Source organism: Phoca vitulina, unplaced genomic scaffold (genome assembly GCF_004348235.1).
Source record: "Phoca vitulina isolate PV1807 unplaced genomic scaffold, GSC_HSeal_1.0 scaffold2, whole genome shotgun sequence".
NCBI lineage: Eukaryota > Metazoa > Chordata > Mammalia > Carnivora > Phocidae > Phoca > Phoca vitulina.
In genome coordinates, this window is record NW_022589705.1 from 7,717,051 (window position 1) to 7,741,388 (window position 24,338).

General features: G+C 42.7%; 1 protein-coding gene across 6 annotated transcripts in view; it reads right to left on the reverse strand.

Annotated features, from left to right (window-relative positions):
• LRIG2 (leucine rich repeats and immunoglobulin like domains 2) overlaps positions 1-8,035 on the reverse strand; it is an 83,286-nt gene extending 75,251 nt beyond the window's left edge. For 3 of the 6 annotated variants that reach the window (XR_004301380.1, XR_004301381.1, XM_032421268.1), the window contains exon 1: positions 7,492-8,035. Coding sequence is in view for 1 of the 6 variants with exons in the window: in XM_032421268.1 (XP_032277159.1) it covers positions 7,492-7,730 (239 nt within the window). In the remaining 5 variants the exon portion in view is untranslated. Of the gene's footprint in view, positions 1-4,125 lie in introns of all 6 variants that reach the window. The other 3 variants (XM_032421313.1, XM_032421304.1, XM_032421294.1) reach the window with 3 other exon arrangements.
• Positions 8,036-24,338: the final 16,303 nt, after the last annotated feature.

Sequence of the window (24,338 nt, forward strand, 5' to 3'; positions counted from 1 at the left end):
TGTGAAACAATACTTATTCATTTAAAAAAAGTGACAAAAGGGCGCCTGGGTGGCTCAGTTGTTAAGCAACTGCCTTTGGCTCAGGTCATGGTCCCAGGGTCCTGGGATCGAGTCCCATATCGGGCTCTCCGCTCCGCGGGAAGCCTGCTTCTCCCTCTCCCACTCCCCCTTGCTTGTGTTCCCTCTCTCACTGTGTCTCTCTCTGTCAAATAAATAAATAAAATCTTTAAAAAAAAAAAAAAAAAAAAAAAAGTGACAAAAGATTTCAAAGGCAAATACAGAAAATTACATAGTTGGGAAAAAATCTTAGCTTTTGTAATATTGAAAAGACTCAATTTTTTAAAATAATGAAAGACTTAGAGATTTTGGCTCGAGTCATGATCTCAGGGTCATGAAATTGAGCCCAGTAGTCAGGCTCCTCACTAAGCAGGGAGTCTGCTTCTCTCCCGTTCCCTCTCCGTCTGCAGCCCCCAACCCTGCACACTGCACACATACACTCTCTCTCTCTCTCCAATAAATGAATCTTTTTAAAAAATAATCAAAGACCTGATGAACACATGAAGCACGGGAAATTATTTTAATTAGACACAAAATCTTTGTTTCCTAGGCAAATTACATAAAAGGTAAAGGAAAATCTTTTTACAGTTTCTTAATAAAAGTAGACAAATAATCCAAGAAAACTTCAACATTCTAGTTTTGCATCAGGTACACTTTTGATATTAAAGTTTAATTTTTTTAACTTATAAATCTACTTAACCTTAGCAACTTGACCACATATATAATTCCTGTTCTGCACATCTATAACTATTTTTCTAATATCCATTCAGTTTTTGTCCTGTATTTTTTCTTCTTTCTCATTCTGGAATAACCAGTCAGTCTGCCTTAGAAAATTACTTTTTTTCCCTAAACAAAAACACATCCTTCATGCCTTGCATACTTTGCATACAAAGTTGTTTCATAGTATTTTTATGGTTTCTAATAGTTTTATCTACATATACTGATTACAATTTTTAACCATTAATAAACTTTCTTTTACAGAAAAAACTATGACATAGACAATTGTTGTCTGTCATACATCAGTATCCTGTAGACTAGTAAACTTATGAATATGCAATCTCACAATTTCTAGAGGCATATGATTCCTCACAATATAATTTTTCAATGTGGCAAATGACATGTTTACTAAGAGATTCAAGTATCTTTAGATTTTCTATATCATATGAAGACAAGATACCAAAAATACATAAACCCAAACTTAGGTTCAGTAATGAAATGTTTTCAGTAGTTTATCTTACTGAGAAATGATCTACATTTGGGGTGCCTGGGTGGTTCACTTAGTTAGGCATCTGACTTGTGATTTCAGCTCTGAAGGCTGTGAGATCAAGCCTCACATCAGGCTCTATGCTGGGCGTGGAGCCTACTTAAGATTCTCTCTCTCCCTCTGCCCTTCCCTTGCCCCTGCACACACTCTCTCTCTAAAAAAAAAGAAATTTTTTAAAAATGGCCTACATTTTTATTTTAGGCAAATATTAACACCAAACTAAGCTAGCCATCATCTGAAGTTATCTCCTTATTAACTATTTTTTTTAAGATTTTATTTATTTCAGAGAGTGTGAAAGAGAGAGAGCATGAGCAGGGGGAGGGGCAGAGGGAGAGGCAGAGGGAGAGGGAGAGGGAGAAGCAGACTCCCCACCAAGCAGGGAGCCCAACACAGAGCTCGATACCAGAACCCTGAAATCACTGCCTGAGCTGAAGGCAGACACCCAACTGACTGAGCCACCCAGATGCACCCCCCACTGACTATTTTTATAACATGTACATGATAGGCAAGTGTCACAAAAGTAAAAACCGAGGAAGATTAAATACATGGTCTCCCTCTGCCCTTTTTTTTTTACTATAGTGCTTGACATACATCAAGCAATTCATTTTTTTTTTTTTAAGATTTTTATTTATTTGACAGAGAGAGACACAGCAAGAGAGGGAACACAAGCAGGGGGAGTGGGAGAGGGAGAAGCAGGCTTCCAGCGGAGCAGGGAGCCCGATGTGGGGCTCAATCCCAGGACCCTGGGATCATGACCTGAGCCGAAGGCAGATGCTTAACGACTGAGCCACCCAGGCGCCCACAATTCATTTTTATTTTATGTTTTATTCTTAGTTTGGATTTATAGCTTTATAATCTTAACATCTAGTAGAGATTATGTAAGCTTGACTAGTAAGCTTAGGTAGAAGAAAAATTGTATGTCTGCATTATGTTTAACACTGACAACGCTGAAGACATGCCTATTTTTATTTTACCATCAATTAAAAAAAAAAAGCTTTATTTACAAAAAAATCATCCCAAGTCATGTGTACTTAATACATTGGGTTAGTTTTGGAGCGCCTGGGTGGCTCAGTTGGTTAAGTGTCTACCTTCAGCTCAGGTCATGATTTCGGGGTCCTGAGACAGAGCCCTGCATCAGGCTCCCTGATCAGCAGGGAGTCTGCTTCTCCATCTCTCTCTGCCCCCTCCCCCTCCCACCAGCTCATGCAGGAGTGCACTCTCTCAAATAAATAAAATCTTAAAAAAAAAAAAAAGGGCAAAACAAAACATTGGGTTAGCTTCTCTATTTCTGAGAGTTTCGGGAATACTTAACTTATGTAAGTGCTTATTTATCTCTAAGGCAGCTTGAATGAAGCTCCTTAAAGGGCTTTTATAAATTAATTTGGTAATACCATCCAGAGGTAGAAAAATATCACACATCTACAAAATACATACATATACATACACACACACAAACCTACAGACACCAATAGCTATTGTTTTCATTCTAAAATTTAAGCCATAGTTAGTAAGACACAGTAATACAAATTCACTGGCTTATACAAAATAATTCGTTCTTGTCTCTTCTCCACTTTCTATTTTTATACAAATTATGTTTCTAGGGGCGCCTGGGGGGCTCAGTAGGTTAAGCATCTGCCTTCAGCTCAGGTCATGATTCCAGGGTCCTAGGATCCAGCCCCAAGTCAGGCTCCTTGCTCAGCGGGGAGTTTGCTTCTCCCTCTTCCTCTGACCCTTCTTCCCCTGCTTGTGCACACACACACAGACATGCGTATGCTCTCACAAATAAATTAAAATCTTAAAAAAAAAAATTGTGTTTCTAGGAAATGTCAAGCCAAGTTAATGTTATTTGTTTACCAATTGTGTAAAGACCACCTTCAAGACCTTCCCTTGCCCTGATATGTCACTTTATGGAAGCTGTGGACCAAATTTCAAGTGAGTGACCAAGGAGACATCTAGCAACTGTCTGGATATCTCCAAAGCCCATCCAACTGGCCAAAACATCCTGTCTACTTCCAATTAGGCTTTTCCTTTTTAGGTCAAGTAGTTGCTTTTGGGGGTCCCTAAGTCCCCTGACAGCCCCCAATAGAGGGCAGAGGGCCCAAAATTCAAGTGACTATAAAGACTGTGGTGGAAAAAGGTCTGGCGGAGGTAGAGAGGAGGAAGGAGTTTGGAGGGGGACATAAGCAAAGATTCAACGGAACCAGAGGGAAGACTGAAGGTGGTAAGAGGGAGAAGGCAGAAGAGCAGCAATGTGAAGGGAGAGCTCTTCAAGGAGCCAGACTGGGGAGATCTCAAGTTTCCCAAATAGGCCAATGAAGTTCTACATTATTCTCAGCAAAAGCATGCCAACATGAATGGAGGTAGACAGAGTTGGCAGAAAACATAGCTTTCAGGGGTTCAAGAAGGGTAATTTGAGTCAAACAAGAAGTTCCCATGGAAAAAGCAGGATCCAACATAGAAAACTAAGAGGTATTATAGAGAGCCAGGAAGATAAGACTTCCAGTACAATGAGTCAACGGGGTGGGGGGGGGGGAGAAAGATTTCCAATCCAGAGAGTCAGAAAATAATCCCCACTCATAAAAAGAAGAGCCAAGAAGAAGAGATTTCCAGACTGGTAGGTAGCTTTCAAACAAAGAAGCCTAGGACTCTAACCCAGCTTCTTACAAACAGCTGTTTGCCTGGCACTCTAACTGAGCTTCTTACAGACAAACATGGGACGCCAACCCAACCTGTGTTTATCTAGGACTCTCTATCTCATCTTCTGGGATATACTCAGACCCTTAGGAATCAAAATCTGCCCTTACCAGCTTCCACGGACGTTTGTCCGGAGCAATGGTTCAGGAGTCGGACTCACCAATGGATCCCCGATCAATCAGTCAGGAGTGAAGATAAAGTCTTCAAAGGTATGCACTTAGGGTCCTGGGTGAGAGGTCCGGGGGTCCAATGATGAATCTGATCCTATCCAAGTTGAGGCACCGTAACTGTTAAAAGGAAAAAAATGATACTTGTTAAAGCATGGTAAGGAAGACTTTGGGGGGTGGTGAGGCTATGAAATTTTGTAGTGGAGGAAAGAGACTGGGCTCAACTCTGAATACTGCATGGGCAAGAGGGACTTTATAGCTAAGGAGAAGGGTAAGGTCAATGAATGGAAAATTATTAATAGGAAACATCAGTGGTCAGGGGCAGGGAGGCTCTGACTAAACAGCCTAAAGGATTCTTGCTGAAAACAGGCAAGGGCAATCAGACATCATCTTCTGGATGTTGCAGGAGGAGGAACCCAATCAGACATCAAGGGGGAGCGCTTCTTGCTAAACTGACTTAGCAAGGTTCTCGCTAAAACTACATTTTACAAGGATGTGTACATATGGCCCAGGGAAGGTTCAGAAGCCTAACTAAAGTCTGCCCAAGCAAAGAGTTTTTGTCACCTGTTGCTTCCTTTTACTCCACACAGAATACTTCTGACACCAGACATGTGGGGTTTTTCCTCCCACAACAACCAGTTCTCCAACATCAGCTGCAATTCAATTCAATTCTAACACTAACTGGAGTTACAGCAGACCTCATGACATAAGATCTCAGTCTCATAAGACTGCCCCCCACTTCAGACCACAAGTAGTGGGTCCCCATGTTACCTACAACTTCTATCTGACTTGGCTACAAATTGTACGTTCCCATGACCCCCTCACTGGATTCAATCACTTGCTAAAACAGCTCCCAGAACTCAGAGAAACACTTACATTTACTGGCTTATTACATAATAAAGGATATAGTAAAGAACACAGATGAACAGCCAGACGAAGAGATACAAAGGGTGAGATCTGGAAGGGTCTGGTGCAGGAGTTTCTGTCCCAGTAAAGTTGGGGTGTGCCACTCTCAGCATGAAGATATGTTCACCACCCTAGAAGCTCTTCAAAGTCCATACTTTTGGGATTTTATGGAGGCTAATCATATAGGCATGATCAATTATTAACTCAATCTCTAGCCCCTCTCCCCTTCCAGGAGAATAGGATAGGGCTGAAAGTTCCAAGCTTCTAACCATGGCTTGGTCTTTCTGGTGAGGGACTCCCATCCTGAAGCTATTCAGGAGCCTATCAAGAGTCACCTCTTTAGGTCAAAAGACACTCCCATCACCCAGGAAATACCAAGGGATTTAGGAGCTTGTGTCAGGAATAAGTCAAAGACTGAGTGTTAGAACACAAGATGCTCCCAGTGCTCTTATCATTTAGGAAATTACAAAGGACATTCAGAAGCTCTCTACCAGGAACTGGGTACAGATATACATATATATTCCAAAAACCAAGATTAACGGATTTCATCTATAATCTTTTTGATCATGGCCACAAGTTTCAGCATTTGAGTTTGAATCACTATTTACAGCATTACATCTACTTTACACATTCAAAATTACATTAAAAAACCCATGTGTACCTGGCGGTTTTATAGCTGCAGGCAATGACTAAAGAATGTTACATTTCTCAGTTTACAGAAGCGCAATGTTTTAATATTCTAAGAGTTGTTCTGCTAATGTAAGACTTCCAATTACATTTCTACAACAGAACTGCTCTCCCAGGCATTTTACATCAACTGAAAATGTCAATTTCATTATAGGACATTTAGAATTTGGGGATGTCATTTGGCTTTAGGAACTCTGTCCAGATTAAACAAAAATCAAACCCAGACACAAAATAATTGTATCGTACATAAAACTATTCCTAATTACTGTTTACCTACCAATGTAGGATCTTGTAAGTAAGCCACATTTATTTCAATCACAGTTAAATAAACTGTTGGTTTTAAACCTGCACCAGATTTATTCCATCATAATCAGGTAGCTGTTCCAAGAATTTCTTAGAAAAAGGCACTTGCTGCGTTACAAAGATGCTGTGCTAAGTTCAATTCAGACTATGCTGCTCACTGATAACAATTTTTAAATTTAATCTGGGTCAACAGAACCAGAATTAGGACAGGTGTCACTATCATAAAACAAAAGAAAACATTTTATTGCTGATCTATGCTACATTTGGTTATTTAAGTTACCTTAATTTTCTCAAAGAACTTCTGAAGTAGCTTTTTTCCCATCTATCTTAACCTATCTGTAAATGTTTAAATACTTTAACCTCTGCAGCAGAGAGAATTTCTATTCGTATTTTACTTGCAAGGAAAATCCAAACAGCCCCTCATATTTTAATGGCACCTCAAACTATTCTTCTTTGTGACACTCTTTTCAGAGAAGACTCCATTAGAAGTCTGTCAATTAATAAACTCGTTGCTCAGTTAGCAGAGAAATAACTGTACGTTAGTGGTTAAGAAACCCCATAATTGCAGCATTTAACACCTACTGTTGCTCTTAATGCCAGCAGGCTGACTCAGACTAATGAGCTCTCCAGGTGCCACTGTCTAACACAGGCCTGTCAAGATGAGCACTCAGCAGTGGAGTCTCCAGAAGAATTCATCCAATCACAGTACTTGCTTCCCACACATAAACAAAGAGAACTGATTTTTAGGTTCTTTGCCACAAGGAAATGCACTGAAAACAATTAAAGCATCACATGATCTGGGAAAGAATACTCCTTCCTTTCTTTATAGTGAATCCTGAATTAGATTTAAAAAAAAAAAAAAGCTACTTATAAAGAAATTTCCTCGGGTTAGTACTGGATGCCCAACACATGCTGTTTTAACCCTGTAATTCAAGTATCAAAACTACAACACCCAATGTGCCAAAACGCGAACTAGAGACAAAAGGACCGTTCTTACGTCTTTGGCGATCGTGGTTATAAAATCACGTACCTGCGGAGCATTCGAGTTGAGTTACACACTGGATGATGCAGCCCAAAGTGGGCGAGGATCTCCAACCATCCAGACTCAAGGCCGGTGCCCAGGTCCATTGAGCCCTTAACAATATCCCCGTCCCAACTCCTCCCCAGCCCAGGAATCACAAACTCCCTGGCCTCCAGAATCTTAACCCTGGTTTTCATACTAGTCTCCAGAACCTTAACTCCAGGTGTTTTAGACTCCCACCCCACCTCAAAAAATGTTCACAACATTGTAATGGCATTTCTCTTCAGAATTTATGCTCCCGACCGCGACTTCCGACCCAGCGTGTCTCCCTCCTGTCCCCTGGGAGGCGAAGCTCCCCTTCCTTTGGACCCCCTCCCGGCAACCCTACTCACAAGCTGGCAGCGTCGGGGGGCAGCGGGCTCGACAGCGCCCTCCAGCTCGGCGCTGGTAGTTTCCTGCGACTGCAGTCCAGCAGAGGGATGCGGCAGGAGCAGGGCGCGGGGCAGAGGCCTGCCCGAGCGGCCGGCAGCAAGAGGAGGGCAGCCTGGGCGAGGAAAAGGAGCCGGGAAAGTGGTGTGGACCGACGATCCAGCAGCGGCTCCTCCTGGACGCCTTGTGGCGCCGGCGCCATTTTCCACCCCCCGACCTGGACCCAGCCGAGAAGAGCCGCCAACTAGAAAGAAAGCTCGGCGGAGACGTTTGGTGGCTGCGCTGCCACCCCAGGGCCCGGCTGTCGCCTGGACCCTCCGAAGGCAGGAGAGGGGCGGATACGCACAGCAGCGGGGGCGGCGGCCGAGGATACACGGCTAAGGCCCTACGGACGACGCTCCTCCGCCCCGCCCCGCGACGCAACGTCTTCACGCACAAGAGCCAGCCAATCGGTGCCACAGAACGAGGTCGCGCCGGGGGCGGGACTCCGTGAGGAGGCGGGGCCGGTGAGTGGGAGTTTCTTAAGGAGGATTTTAAGGTGTCCGGCACGTTGTGGCGCCCGTTTGGTGTTCCGCCGTCAATTTTCCGCTGGAGGGCGCAGTAGCTTCTTAAGAGGAAGAGCGGCTAAAGCTCTGCGAGTCCGAAGTCTTGATTTGGGGGATATTTACTATAATAGTAGAAAAGGATCTTTCTTTTGGGCTCCAAGGAAGGGGAATGATAGAAGGGCTACTTTCCTAGTCGCGGACTCTGAAGGTATGTTACCTGGCGTTGGCCTCCAGAGCCCAGCTGGGGCCGCCGCTGCCCCCTCCTGCTTGTCTGCTGCTCCTGCAGTCCTGCAAGTGGGCGACAACTCCCACTCTCTTAACAGGAAGCATGTTATCACTATCAGTTGATCGACTGCTATCAGTTGATCAGCTCCTGAAGGAAGAGGCCCTCTTTATTCATCTGTGTACCTCCAGCTTCTATTTTAGCCTGGAGTTTAATAAATGTTGATGGGACTGCACCTTGCGAGGCATGTCTCTAAGGAAAATACCCTGCCTTCCTCTGTTTCAGAGAAGCTGTCCTTTATGCTCACACTCAGAAAAGCAAGTGGGACCTATAAAGAGGATGTTAAATAGTCAACAAAGCGAAGGCTGGGTGTTATTTATCCTGAAGCAGAGGCTATGAATAACCTACTAGGAAGAGCCAAGTCTGGCCTCCTTATGCTCACTCAGCCATTTCTTATATCCAAGTTTATGAATAAGACTTCGAGAATATGGTGGCTCACTTCTATGTAGTGCTTTTATACTTTTCAAAGAGGATTTGCATCTGTTACTTTGTTTGGTCTCTCAATGACTGTAAAATTGACCGGACGATTGTTGCTGATGAGACAACAATCCCAGAGAGGTTCAATGAAGTGTTAGAAACAAATTCAGCTGAGTAAATTTGAAGATCTAGTTGGTGTTATGCAACATTCATGAACCAGGCCTCATTCCACCCAGCAAAGGAGCTCCGAGGAGATGTACAAAATGGAAGGCTTTTGTAGGCAGAAGTGGGTGGAAAAAACGAAGTTTCGAGCAAAAGTCACCTCCTTTGGTGGGGGGTGGGGGGTCTATCAGGCACATCACCTCACCAGCACTGACCAGTTAATTCCAGACTGACTGATTAAAGGTCACAGTCCTGGGAGTGGCGGAAACTGCAATTAGGTTAGGTATTTAATCTTGGTTTGCTGATATGGGGCTTAGCACGAGTGACTCCATTTTGGACCTGTTTCTATTTCAACAAATTACCTGGAGCAGAGGCATACTGGCATTACTATGGGTTTTCTGACTCTTGCAAATTGAAAGACTGAGCAGGTTAAAAAAAGTGATAATGCCTAGGTCATAAGGTTGTCCTAGAAAGTAACTGAAATCAATCTTTCCATGGCAGGTTTGGAGTCACAATTATGCTTTTAAAACCCTTTTTCAATTTTTTAAGAATTGAAATATTTCTTGGATATCCATTGCTTGGCTATCCAAAGACATATCCAATGCTCCAATCTTACTTAACCAAACTTTAAAAGCCAAGACAGCAGGGTGAAACTTACTCTTAACCTCCTTTCCCTGGCTATTAAGCATACTTAACAACCTCCACTAAGAAACTGGGCATAGGCAGGAGTATCTTAGTACCTCTCTGAATTATGGTTTCAGAGCTTCCCTATGGGCACAATAGAAATTCATGCTCTCTATCTTGTGTCCTCCCGAATAAGTTGTGCAGGTCACACCAGCTAGGAGCCCCTCCCAGTCCTTAATTCCTTCTGCACATTATTTTTTACTATTCTGATAGGTAGAGGGTTGTGGGATTGAGCCCCACATCAGGCTCTGCATTTGGTATAGAGTCTGCTTGAGAATCATCTCCCCCACCTCCCCAAGCATGTGCATGCTCTCTCTCTCTCAAATAAATAAATAATCTTAAAAAAAAAAAAACTCCTGCAACTCAATAATAAAAAAAAAAATGAAGAATGGGCAAAGGACTTAGACATTTTTCTAAAGAAGATATACAATGGTTAATAAGCACATGAAAAAATGCTCAACATCCTTCATCATTAAGGAAATGCAAATCAAAACCCAGTGAGATAGCACTTTACACCCATCAGGGTGGCTATTATAAAAAAAAAACCCACAAAACAAAAACAAAACAAAAAAAGTGTTGCAAGGATGTGAAATTGGAACTCTTGTGCATTGCTGGTGGGAATGTAAAATGGTGTGACTAGTGTGGAAAATGGAATGGCATTTCCTCAAAAACATAAACATAGAATTATGACTCAGCAATTCCACATCTGGGTATATACCCAAAAGAATTAAAAGCAAGGACTTGAAGAGATATTTGCACACCCATGTTCATAGCAGCATTATTCATAGTCAGCCAAAAGGTAGAAGCAAACCAAGTGCCCATCAACAGATGAATGTATAAAGAAAATGTGGTATATACACTCAGTGGAGTATTATTCACCCTTGAAAAGGAAGGGAATTCTGATACATGCTACAACATGGATGAAATCTGAAGACATTATACTAAGTGAAATAAACCAGTCACAAAAAGACAAATATTGTTAATTCCATTTACACGAGGTACCTAAAGTAGTCAAATTCATAGAGACAGAAAATAGAATGGTGGTTGCCAGGGGCCAGGGGAGAAGGAGATAGGGAGTTATTGTTTAATAGATACTAAGTTTCAGTTGGATGATGAAAAAAGTTCTGGAGATGGATAGTGCTGATGGTTGCAAAACAACATAAATGAACTTAATGACACAGAACTGTAACTTGAAAATGGTTGAAAGGGTAAATTTTATGTTATGTATATTTTACCATAATTTTTTTTACAAAAAAATTTAAAACCAGAAATCTAGGATTTGTCTTCAAGTCTTTCCTTTCCCTTTATTCTCCATGTGCTCCCAATGGTTACCCCGCATCCAGTCCATCAGCAAATCCAAAATATACCTTAAAACTGACTGCTTCTTTCCATCTCCATTACCACCATACCAGCTCAAGACATAATCATCTCTCACCTACACCACTTCAGTAGCCTCCTAACTGAACTCCTTTTTCCAATCTCGTTTCCCTCAAAACTATCCGCACAGCAAACAGCATGAATGTACTCTTTGACAGGTAAATCAGAGAGTGCTAGCCATTCACTTCGTTATCAGCAATTCACTACATTATCAGATAATACCAGCAATTTACTACATTATCAGATACAATATGTGTGTATATTCATGTTATATATGTTATATATTACATATATAAATATACTGTATATCATATATTTTTTCATATACTAAAATAGTTGTATGGTTTTTCTTCTTTAACACATATATATATGCCATATGATATATAATATAGGTCCCATATACCATAAGATACATGTAAATATCATATATGTAATATATCATATATATGTGTTTAACATAATTTTCCAGAAATGTTCATTACAAAAACTTTTTGCCAACTTGGAACACGATGAAATTCCTTAAGCTGATAAAGGATATTTACCAAAACCTGAAGCAAACTTCATACTTAATATTAACATTAAAAAATACAATAAAATAGAGGCACCTGGCTGGCTCAGTCAATAGAGCACATGACTCTTGATCTCAGAGTCACATGCTCTACTGACTGGGTTCAAGCCCCATGTTGGGTGTAGAGATTACTTAAAAAAAAAAACCTCTTAAAGAAATACAATATAATACAAACATTAAAAATAGTCATCTTGGGGTCCCTGAGTGGCTCAGTAAGTTAAGGGTCTGCTTTCGGCTCAGGTCAAGATCCTGGGCCCTGGGCTTGCCCCCTCCCCCCACTGTAGGGCTCCCTGCTCAGTGGGGAGCCTGCTTCTCCTTCTCCCTCTGCTCCCCGCCCCCCCGCGCCCCCGCTCAAGCTCTCTCTCTGGCTTGCTCTCTCTCTCAAATAAATAAAATCTTTTTAAAAAAATACTCATCTTGGGGTGCTTGGGTGGCTCAGTCGTTAAGCATCTGCCTTCGGCTCAGGTCATGATCCCAGGGTCCTGGGATCAAGCCCCGCATCGGGCTCCCCGCTCAGTGGGAAGCCTGGTTCTACCTCTCCCACTCCCCCCTGCTTGTGTTCCCTCTCTCGCTGTGTCTGTCTATGTCAAATAAATAAATAAAATCTTTTAAAAAAAGATACTCATCTTACATTAGGATCAAGACAAAGATGTCTATTACTGCTTCCATACAATAAGTACTAGAGGCTGTAACCAGTGCAGCAAGAGGTTCTAAGCAGTGCAAGCAAAGATATAAAAGGTATAAGGATTTTTTTTTTAGATTTTATTTATTTATTTGACATTGAGAGGGACAGGGAGCACAAGCAGGGGGAGCAGCAGGCAGAGGGAGAGGGAGAAGCAGGCTTCCCACCGAGCAGGGAGCCCAACGCGGGGCTCGATCCCAGGACCCCGGGATCATGACCTGAAGGCAGACACCTAACCGACTGAGCCACCCAGGTGCCCCAAAGGTATAAGGATTTTAAGATACAAAAGTACCCTTACTCAAACAGGTTATGATTGTCTGAAGGAAAAATCCAAAAGAATCTTCAATAAACTACTGGAATTAGTAAAAAGGCTCAACAAGTTTCTGACTACAGGATTGACAAATTAAAATCAATGATTAATAAAACAGCAATTATAAACTACAATTTTTAAAAGACAGCACATGCAATAGCAATAAAAACCATAAGACACCTAGGATAGAACTAAAAGACGCCTTGATCAAAGAAGTGCAAGAGAAAAAATATATGGAGAACATTATAATGCATTATTGAAAAGTATTTCCTAAAAGGTCTAAGTAAATGGAGAGTTTTACTCTGCTTTTAGATTGGAGAAATCATCATCATAAAGTTGTCAATTTTCCCAGATTGATTTGTAGACTTAATGCAATCCTAGTAAAAATCCTAAATGTACATGGTATTGCAAGGGGAAAATAACAGCAAAAAATGTAGATGGGGGCACCTGGGTGGCTCAGATGGTTAAGCATCTGCCTTTGGCTCAGGTCACGATCTCCAGGTCCTGGGATCCAGCCCCATGTCAGGCTCCCAGCTCAGCGGGGGGAGTCTGCTTCTCCCTCTCCCTCTGCCTCTTCCCCTGCTTGTGTTCTCTCTGCCTCTCTCTCTCTCTCTCAAATGAATAAATAAAATCTTTAAAAAGTGTAGATGGATTTGCTTTACCAGATATCAAGATAGATGTTAAGCAAGTGCCTGGCTGGCTCAGTTGGAAGAGTATGTGACTCTTGATCTCAGGGTTCTGAGTTCAAGCCCCATGTTGGGTAGAGATTACTAAAAAAATGAATAAATAAACTTAAAAAAAAGAGGTGTTAAAGCTATAGTGATTAAAAAGTGTAGTATTGCGGGTGCCTGGGTGGCTCAGATGGTTAAGCGTCTGCCTTCGGCTCAGGTCATGATCTCAGGGTCCTGGGATCGAGCCCCACATTGGGCTCCCTGCTTGGCGGGGAGCCTGCTTCTCCCTCTCCCTCTACTGTTCTCCCTGCTTGTGCTCTCTCGCTCTCTCTGTCAAATAAATAAATAAAATCTTTAAAAAAAAAAAAAAAAGTGTAGTATTGCCACAGGGAAAGTTACGTAGACTTTTGGTACATATCAGAGACTTAGTTTGACATTTGATTTACGACCCACATAGAACTTCAGATCATTAGAGAAAGGACAGACTTTTCAATAAATGGGGCTAAGATCATTAAATAATAACACAGGGAAAAAATGAAACTAGATCCTTTTTCACACCACATATAAAAAATCAGTTTAAGACCTAAAACTGAAAAGTAAAAACATAAAGCTTTTAGAAGAGAATAGTAAAGACTATCTTTTTCATTTTGGAATAGAAAAGGATGTCTTAAAGCAAAAAAAGATCATTCATCATTAAAAAAAAAGAATGATATATGTAGACATCAAAATTTTCATTCACAAAAGACACCAGTAAAAGATATTTACAACATACATAACCAACAAAGTATCCCAAATTTGCAAAGATTTCCCGCAAATCAATGAGATAAAGACAAACAACCTAAAAGAAAAGTGGGCATAAAATTTTAAGGTACACTTCAAAAGAAAAAAAATACAAATAGCCAAAAAGCACATGAGACATTGTTTAATCTCATTATGTGTCGGGGATGTGGAATATTAAAGCCACAATGAAATACCACTATACATATCAGATGGATAAAAATTGCAAAACCTGACAATCCTGAGTGTTGGTAAGAAAATGGAGCAATGAGGTGTCTCATCAAAGTTAATGGGGATCAGAATTAGTGTAACCACTTTGGAAAACAGCATGGGATTATCTAAAAAAGCTGAAAATGTACATATATCACAATGCAGCAATTCCACTTTTAGGTATACACTTTAGAGATACGCATGCTTATGCACTGGACACGTGCACCAAAATGTAGACAGCAGCCTTAGTATAATTGCCAAAAACTAGAAACAACCCAAACATAATTCTGAGCCAAATATCCAAATTACAAGAGTGCATCCTATATTATTTTTTCATATAAAGCTTAAAAACAAAGAAATGTTTATTTAGAGATGTATACACAGACAGTAAAACTATAAAGAAAAGCAAGGTAATTATTCCTATAAAAGCTAAGAGTGGTCACCACTGTGCAGGAAGAGGACGATTGTGATTAATATGGAACACACCGGGAACTGTTCCCACAGCATTCTGTTTCTTGATCTAGAGAGTGGTTACATGGGTTTTGCTTTACAACCAAAATGTGGATTTCTATTTTTTAACACTTTTCTATATGTTGTGTTTTATAAGAGAAAGATTAAAACTGACAAATCTGCCAAAATGAATCCAGAGTGCAGCACAATTCCAAAAAAGAATGTTATGAAACTTGACAAGTTGATTCTAAAATCATTAAGAGCAGAGGGCCAAGAAAAACCAAGACTGTTTTTATAAAAAAACTAATTAAGTCAAGGGGTTGATACTTCCAGATAATAAGACTTATAATAATACTTTAGTTATTAAGAAACTCGGGAAGAGACATAGGGATAAACAACAAGAACAGAATACAGAGGGGCACCTGGGTGGCTCAATCTGTTGAGCACCCAACTCTTGATTTTGGCTCAGGTCATGATCTCAGGGTCATGAGACTGAGCCTCACATTGGGCTCCACTCTCAGCTCAGAGTCTGCTTGAGATTCTCTCCCTCTTCCCTCTGCCCCTCCCCCTGCTCACATGCTCTAAATAAATAAATAAATAAATAAATAAATAAAATATTTTATATTAATTACAATTAAAAATTTTTTTAAAAAGAACAGCATAGAGAGTCCAGAAATCAAGTCATACCCACAGGGAATCAAGTCATGCCCACAGGGAAACTTGACTCAGGTCATATTACAAATCAACAAATATACTGGAATGTAAGAAATAAAATAAAAGGGACCCCCAACTCACATTATAATGAAAATAAAACCCTAATAGAATAAAGACCTCGGGGTAGAGAAAGTAGACAGAAACTACTCTTTGCCCACCAAATCTATTCCCCCATTCTTCCATAATAATCACATTGTAGCTGGGCACGTTTTCCAGCCTCCCCTGCAGATGGGTCTGGTAAGGAAATTAATTTCTTACAGTGGGATGTAAGCAGAACTGCTGACTGCCACTTGCAGCTCTGGAACTTGACATTAGCTATGCCTTCTCCATGGTTTCCTTTTCTTTCCTGCTGGTTGGAATTTGAATATGGCAGCAATCCAGCTTTGGCTATACAACACGGTGATATGCCCAAGGGGATGGCAAACTCACGAGATGGCATGAACCTGGCTCCCCAAATGTCTACGTACAGCAAAGCCACCTCAGCAATCGGGACTACTCATCTTGGGACTGTTTTGTGAGAGGAATAAATGTCCCTATTCTTTAACACACACCATTTTGGGGTCTCTTTGTTATAGCATCTCAGTCTTCACGGACACAGAAATATTTTGTAACCATGACTCAAAGAGCACCAATTAGATGGAAAAATGTTGATAAATATGCCTACATTATAAAATGAAAAACATCTATACCATAAAACACCATAAATAATGCAAAAATAGAAGCTATAAATGAAAGCAGATATTTATAATGCATACCCAGGGTGTATAAAAAATGCCTCAGATCAGTGGAGAAAAGATAACCCAATAGAAATACAAATAAAGGAAATAAACATGAAATCACAGAAGAAACCAAATGGCCAAGTAAACATTATAAAAAATGTTCAACTTTAACAGTAATCAGATAAATGTAAATTAAAACTTTCCCCCAAAAAATCCATTCACATCCAAAAAATGACAAATTTAACACAAATATTAAAGTCTAACAATACCAAATGTTGGCCATGAGCAACAGGAACTCTTGTACCCCGTTTTTGTAGCAGCTTAAATTAATATAACCACTTTGAAGAATAACTTGGAAAGATCTAGTAAAGTTGAGGATGCACCTTACTATAATAGAGTAATTCCATTCCTAGGTATATATCCTAGAGAAACTCTTGTGCATTGATATAACATGAGTGTTAATTGCAGCATTATTTATAATAGTTGAAAACTGGGGGGGCGCCTGGGTGGCTCAGTCATTAAGCGTCTGCCTTCAGCTCAGGTCATGATCCCAGGGGTCCTGGGATCCAGCCCCACATTGGGCTCCCTGCTTGGCGGGAAGCCTGCTTCTCCCTCTCCCACTCCCCCTGCTTCTGTTCCCTCTCTCGCTGTCTCTCTCTCTGTCAAATAAATAAATAAATAAAATCTTAAAAAAAAGAAAAGAAAATTGGAATCAACCTGAAAGTCCACCAACAAGAAAATAGATAGATGTAGTGGCACCAAAAATAAATCTCAAAACTTAATGGCAAATGAAAAAAGCAAACTGCCAGCAGATGGGTCTGGTATGTCCAAAATACACCAAGTTTTAACTATGCAAAAAATACCACGTAGTAAATATGTAGTAAAAGCATGTGAATGATAAACACCAAATTTGAATTTCTTGAGAATGTTGTGGCCTCTGTGGAGAGAAGAGGGGGAATGGGTTCGTGTGTGTGTGAGCACATGCTTTAGATCGTTTTTATATGGGCAGAAATCAGCCTCTGCATGTGGGCCTCCAAAGAGGGAAGCAAAACTCCATGAAGGACACCTTGTATATTCCTATAGGCTTTTAAACAGTCCTGTTTACAATTCTGTTTGAATTTAGTCCCCTTCCCTCTGTTTTAATTTTTTTCAAGTTATCTTCAAACATACAGCAAGGGTCCTTAAATTTCAGCAGGTATCAGAATCACCTGAAGGGCCTGTTAATATACAGATTGTTGGGCTGGCTTTCGGATTCTGTAGGTCTGGGGTAACACTGGAGAATCCGCACTTCTTTTTTTTTTTTAAAGATTTTATTTATTTATTTGACAGAGACACAGCGAGAGCAGGAATACAAGCAGGGGGAGTGGGAGAGGGAGAAGCAGGCTTCCCGCAGAGCAGGGAGCCCGATGCGGGGCTCGACCCCAGGACCCGGGGACCATGACCTGAGCCAAAGGCAGACGCTTAACAACTGAACCACCCAGGCGCCCCGAGAATCTGCACTTCTAACGATTTCCCAGGTGACACTGACGTGGCTGGCTCATGGACCATACTTTGAGAACCACACTCTGAGACCTACAGGGAAATCTATTATACGAAGCCCATGTGTTTTTGTGGTTGTGGGGAATTAGACAAAGCAGTGAGAGAAAATGCGGCACTCTCTACCTTCACCTTGGGCTGAGGCCAGCGTGGAAGCTCAGAACTCTAGGTGGCAAAGAGAAGCGCCCACCGCGCAGCAGGTGGGGGCCAGGTGTCAGCGCAGTGAGTTTGATAGGGACCCCCTTTGCCCTAAATACTTGCCTGAACAGGTACGTATGATGTAACTGGCTGGGGAAATAACTTCCCATCAAACCATGCCCCCTCCCCTCCCCTGTCCTCAGCAGAAACTCCAGGTTCACACCCCACGGTTGGGGGAGGAAGAGGTTGAAAATGCTGACTCCATTGTGTACCCAGCAAACCAACCTGTCCCTGGGCTTCGGGAGCCTCTGAGCTAGCCTCTTAGTCCCATTGTCTTGTTTGCAGCTGGCTGGGCCCACTCCCCAGGCCTGCTCCTTTATCCTCCCCAGGTTGGGGGTGGGGGGGGGGGAACCTGCTCTCACTGTGGATGAGACACTTGTGATGGTTTAATGGGCCCTTGGGAACCTCAGGGTTTGATTATTCTCAGCAATCAGCAGGAGCAGTCATGCGTTTCTGGGCCCTCCAGCTTCACCCTGCTCACCAGCCTTCCAGGCCTGGAACGTACCCACAAACTCTTTAGCTGACTAAAAGCCGGGGAACTTGTGTGCGAGCCTGTATGGGTGTGTATGTGTGTGTGTGTGTGCGCGAATGCGTGCACACGTCCAAGGGGGAGCTGAAAGCTAGTGCACAGAAGAAAGCCAGAGGCCTGGGGCTGATCATTATCTCCAGGCCAGAACCTTCCAGTCCCTAAATGGGACCCTGGTATTCTGCCAAACAACCAGACTCTCACTCTGTATAATGAAGTTCTCATTGATTATCCTGTTGATGTCCCAAGAGACCGGGGCCCAGGGAGGTCCATCTGCTGCCAAGCCCGGTTCCTTGTTCCACTCCCCCGTGGAAATGAGGGTGCCCCATGCAACTCCCCCATCGCCTCACTTCCCCAGCATAACGACTCATCCACAAGGGACCCTGGTCCTGGGGCTGAACTGAAGTGACAGCAACTGTTTATTAATTGGACTAATGAGAGGCCTCGGCAGGGAGAGAAAGAGAAGCGGGAAGAGAGAAAAAGAAGGGGATGAAGACAGGAACATCACACAGCACAGGAGTTCAGGAGTAGATTTCAGATTGGAACAGGCAGCTCATTCCCTGAGCGTTGGTGGAGGTTGGGGGGGAGTAGGCAGGGGGATTTTGAATTGGTTTGCAAAGCTCATATGTTTTACAGGAAACATGCTAATTTTTCATCAGCAAATTGTAATCACTCCCATTTCCTGAATGCCTGTGTTCGGGCACTTTACTGTTTGTTTGTTTGTTTAAGATTTTATTTATTTATTTGACAGAGAGAGACACAGCGAGAGAGGGAACACAAGCAGGGGGAGTGGGAGAGGGAGAAGCAGGCTTCCAGCGGAGCAGGGAGCCCGATGTGGGGCTCAATCCCAGGACCCTGGGATCATGACCTGAGCCGAAGGCAGACTCTTAACGACTGAGCCACTCAGGTGCCACCTGGGCACTTTACTGTTTTATGTGCATGATCCAAGTTCATCTTTACAAGAACCATATGAGAGGGGAGTCCTTCTATTCATTCAGCCCATGACAAAACTGAAGCCCAGCGAGGTTTGCCAAAAGTCACACGTGTAATAAATAACAGAGCCCAAACTCTGAACCACTGTCATTGTGGGAGGTGAAAGCTAATGAGTCAACACACACACACACACACACACACACACACACACACATACACTTACTGAGCATTCCTCTTTTCAGGCAGACAGCACTAAGCCCTTATGGGTAGCAGCACCTCCAACCCTATAAGGCAGGTAGGTTTATTTTCCCCATTTTGCGGATAAGGAAACTTGGGCTCAGAGAGGCAAAATAATTTGCCTAAGTCCACACAGCCAGGAAGTGTCAAAACAGGGATTTGCTATCCATCTACCAGGCATTCTCACCTTATTTCCCTTCCTCCCTCAATCTCTCTTTGCTCTGAGCTCCTGGGGGCATCCTGCGTAAGAGAAGGTGAGCTGCAGGGAGGGTGGGACGGTTTATTTGGCTGCAGAGGAGGTTCCAGTTGCACGGAGGGGATCAGGATCGCCATGAGATTTAGCCTGTGGCACGGAAGTCCTGAGCAAGTGTGGAGGGCAAGTTGTCAGGACCAGGGACTGGAGGCTTGTAATGCGTGGGTGTGCAAGCTTTCCTCTGGGCAACCTCACGCTGCCTCACTCCCCTCTCCCGGCAGAGGCTCGAGGGACTTATTAATAGCATGACAGTCTCCTCAACATTTTAGGACTGATATATTTTTTCTGTCAATGAGGCCAATGGGGTAAGCTGCACTGGCAGCTGCGTCCTTCCTGTTTGTCCTCGTGAAGCAGTTCCAGCTGACCAGCCACCGGGAACCTGCTGCTTAAGCAGCTGGTAATGGACTACAAACAGCACAGCACAAGGAGGGCCTGCCAGCCAGGGGTCAGCGCCCTCCTGCCTTGCACAGAGGAGCCAAGGATTAAGAACATGGGAGCACAGCTGATGTGTGCATATCTAGCTATCCTCTGCTCTGGACTTCTCTTGGTTTTTGTTTTGTTTTTTGTTTTGTTTTGTTTGCAAAAAACAAACAAACAAATAAATAAATGCGTGTAGGCAAGTTCAAATCACACAGAAGAATATAGAGTAAAAAGTGAAACTCCCCCTCCCAGACACTCCCAGTAAGCACTGGCCATCCCTGGTGGGTCTATCTTTTCATGCCCTTTTCTGCTAAATCTTGGTATAAATATGAGCTTATGTTTTTACATTTTTTTATTATTTATTACAAAATGGAATTGCTATACTGATCTTCAATGTGATAACTAGCTCTCCAAAATGTTATAGCAATTTACATCCCATCAAGAGTGTACAAAAGGGCCAGTTTCCTCCCATCTGAGCCAACAGTGACTTGTTTTGGAAGTAAAACAAGATGCCACTATGTAAATTGCAAAACTTGTAAAAATGCCTCTCCTACTCTTTCCTTTTCCTGCTGTGCTTTCCCCTGCTCTCTATTAAATTTGTGACCTCTGACCCATGCATATTACACAGAATCCAAAGGTTTGTCAGCAGATGAGAAAGCAAGGGGAGGGGCACCTGGGTGGCTCAGTCGTTCTGCCTTTGCTCGGGTCACGATCCCAGGGTCCCGGGTCCTGGGAAGAGCCCCTCATTGCATGGGGCTCCCTGCTCAGCAGGGTGTCTGCTTCTCCCTTTGCCCCTCCCCTTGCTCGTGTTCTCTGTCTCTCAAATAAATAAAATCTTAAAAAGAAAAAAAGCAAGAGGAGGGGGGGACTTATGGTTCATCAACTGGGATACACAGAGATGCAACATTACTCTGTAAAAGGTGATGCCAACACATCATATATATTTATAGCTCATTAGCCGGCAAAAAAATGTATGCTCAAGACTCCTTGCTAGGTTTGGGATCTCAACTGATCCTCAGATAACCATGCGGTTAGAAAAAGCAAGCAGTATTTCCCCATTTTAGAGATGATAAAAAAGGAATTAACAAATTCAGGTGATTGCCTAAGGTCACAGTGCTAGTCCGTGTTCTCTCCCTTATACAACATCTACAACTTTTATTATGTGTGTAAAATATAGGTGTGTGTGTGTATAGATATAAACACTAAATGCACAATGTATAATTTCTGAACACATATTTAGATCACACCCTGTTTTATACCTACAGATATATACTAGGTGTAATCTCTGTAAGTGTAATACAATATACATAAAATGTCATAGATGGTGCAAGAGACACTAAGACCCCACCTAAATGTCACTGGCAGGCCCTGATAAAAGTGTACTAGGGACTAAAAAGGGTTGGAAAATGAACAATAAATGAGGTCTCTTAAAGTCATGGTTCTGGAACAATATATAACAGGTTAAGTGCATGAAATTTTGGAGTCAGTTATACTTGGGTTCAAGTCCTACTTTAATCACATTCTAGACGCATGACTTTGGACAACTGAACTAAGTTCTCTGGGCCTCAGTTTTTTCATTTGTCAAAACAAGATATTATGTTCTATCTCATAAGATGGTTGAGTGGGTGAAATGAGATAATGCATGCAAAATACCTTGCCATGGGCACAGAACATGTAAGTCTCAATTAGTGTTAGTTACTACTAATTTGTATTATGTGTTTGCCTATATTCTTATTTGTTTATTTTTTTAAGAGCAGAGGGAGAGGATCTCCAAGCAGACTCCTGCTGAGCACGGAACCCGATGTGGGGCTCGATCCGAAGCCGAAACCAAGAGTCGGCCACTTAACCGACTGAGCCACCAAGGCGCCCCTATCCTTATTTGTTTCAATTCAACACAGTTCAGCTGTACATAAAACTGAACCTGTGACCCAAGAAGTGGCATTAATGAAAGACAAAAGCAATGGTTCTCAGCCCCGGCTGCCCACTAGAATCCTCTGGTGAGCTGAAAACACAATACTGATGTCTAGGCCAAGGAAATCAGAATCTCTGAGGGTGTTAGGAACCACTGGATTAAACAGAGGCTGCCAGGAGTATGAAGTTTGCACGGGCCGCTAACAACAATGAATGAGGTTCTGTGCAAATCAAGACTTTAACTGAGCGAGTCCTCCAAAGCTCTGACACCTGACTGCTGCATGGACGTTCGGTGACCTCTTTTCACTTTCCCAGTAGTCCTATTTTATCTGGAGGTCTGTGTAGCCCGAGGGAAGGCAACTCCTTTCCTGACCTCCGAGGTCAAGCAGTAGACCCCGAAAGCTAAGGTAATCATTGCATTTTATCCACTGCCACTGGGGGTGGTTTAAAGGGTGCTGTGACCAAAGCTGTTGTAATCAGTGTGACGCTCGGACAAAGACAAAGATGCTGTCTTTCCTGCTGAGTGTGAATGAGAAAGCAGGTAGCCCTGGGAGCTGGGTTTAGCCCCCTTGGGGCCCCAAAGGGAGTCAGCTTTAGTAAGAAGACAGCAGAGAAGAAAGAAAGGCATTGTTTTTGCTGCTAGATCCAGCCTCACCTAAAACTAGCTCCCTCTGGACTTCTGAACATCATGAGTGGATAAATTCCTTACGCAGCTCTATTTTTCTGTTAGTTGCAACTAAAAGCATCCCAACAGAGTACTCTCTATGTGGGTAGCAGTAACCTCGGGCAAGCAAGCGTACCTGGTGTTCTTTCTATTTCACAGGAAAACAGCAAGTTCTTGGCTAGGGCCTCTTCCTGCCCCTTCTAGAACCAACAGCCCGGACAGAAGCAAATAAACAATAAACTGAGCAATCATTCCTCTTCTTTCAAAGTCATAACCCGTGGGAGCTCAGGGTCCCTTGAACTTGTGGCAAAAGTCTTAGGTTCTCCTCGTTAACCTGTTGAGGTGAGTCCAAGCAGCACAGCTTGAACTTGACCCTGCCACAGCTCTTGACCCTGTTACTCTGCTCACCCACTTCCTGTGGCACCTCCGCTCCCGTGGAGGCCTCTCGAAGCTGCCTCCATGCTCACCTACCCCTGCACCACCATCTCATTTCAAACTACTTGCTCTTCTCCAAATCTCATCTGCTTTCATGTTTCATTTTCTTTTTTTAATCTTTTTTTAATAAAATATTTTTTTAAATAAGATTTTATTTATTTATCTGAGAGACAGAGAGAGAGCACACAGCCAGGGGAAGGGGCAGAGGGAGAGGGAGAAGCAGGCTCCCCGCTGAGCAGAGAGCCCAACGGAGGACTCGATCCCAGGACCCCCGAGATCACAACCTGAGCCGAAGACAGACACCCAACCGACTGAGCCACCCAGGCGCCCCTCATGTTTCATTTTCCATTGCCTTTTGTACATGCAGTTCCCTTTGCCTGCCATACTCCTTCCCCCTTCTCTCCATAGCAGATCCCACCTGTCCTTCAAGGTCCAGCTTCAATGCCACTTCCCCCATTTTCCCCGAGGCAGGGCAGGGGCCCTTCCTCAGTCCTTTCATGGTACCTCTTACACAGTACACACCCTCATTGTAGTGCTTATCACATGCTGGGGTCAATGTGTCCCTGTGTCCGTCTCCCCCACCAGATGTGGGTGCTTCAAGAGCAGGAACTCTTATCTTTCTTATCTTTTTACATTTCAGTATCCCTAGGGAGGCAATATAAAGCAATGGTTAAGTACACCAGTTCCGGAGGAAGGCTGCCTAGATCAAAATCCTAGTTCTCCTAGCTCTATTACCTTGGTGAAGATATTTAACGTCTCCCGGCCTCAATTTTCTTAACCGTAGATTGAGGATTAAATATAACTTCCACGTCATAGATGGCTGTCAGGACTAAAGAAGATACTGCATCTAAAGTCCTCCGGCAGAGTGCTTTGCCCAAGTCAGCTGTGACAGAGATGATTATAACTGACAGCAAAGACAATTAGTACCCATCCTGGTGCCCTGCATGTTCCAAGGACTAAGTACACATTGTTAAAACTGAACAATAACCAGATTTCTTAACCCAAAGACCTCTAATTTGATCCCAGAGAGGCAGAACGCTATTCTGTGGTTACTGCTGAGTCCCGAAGACTTTGACCCCAAGGGAAGAGAACTGTGAGGAAAGCTTTGAGAGCTTACAGCTCAGCCTT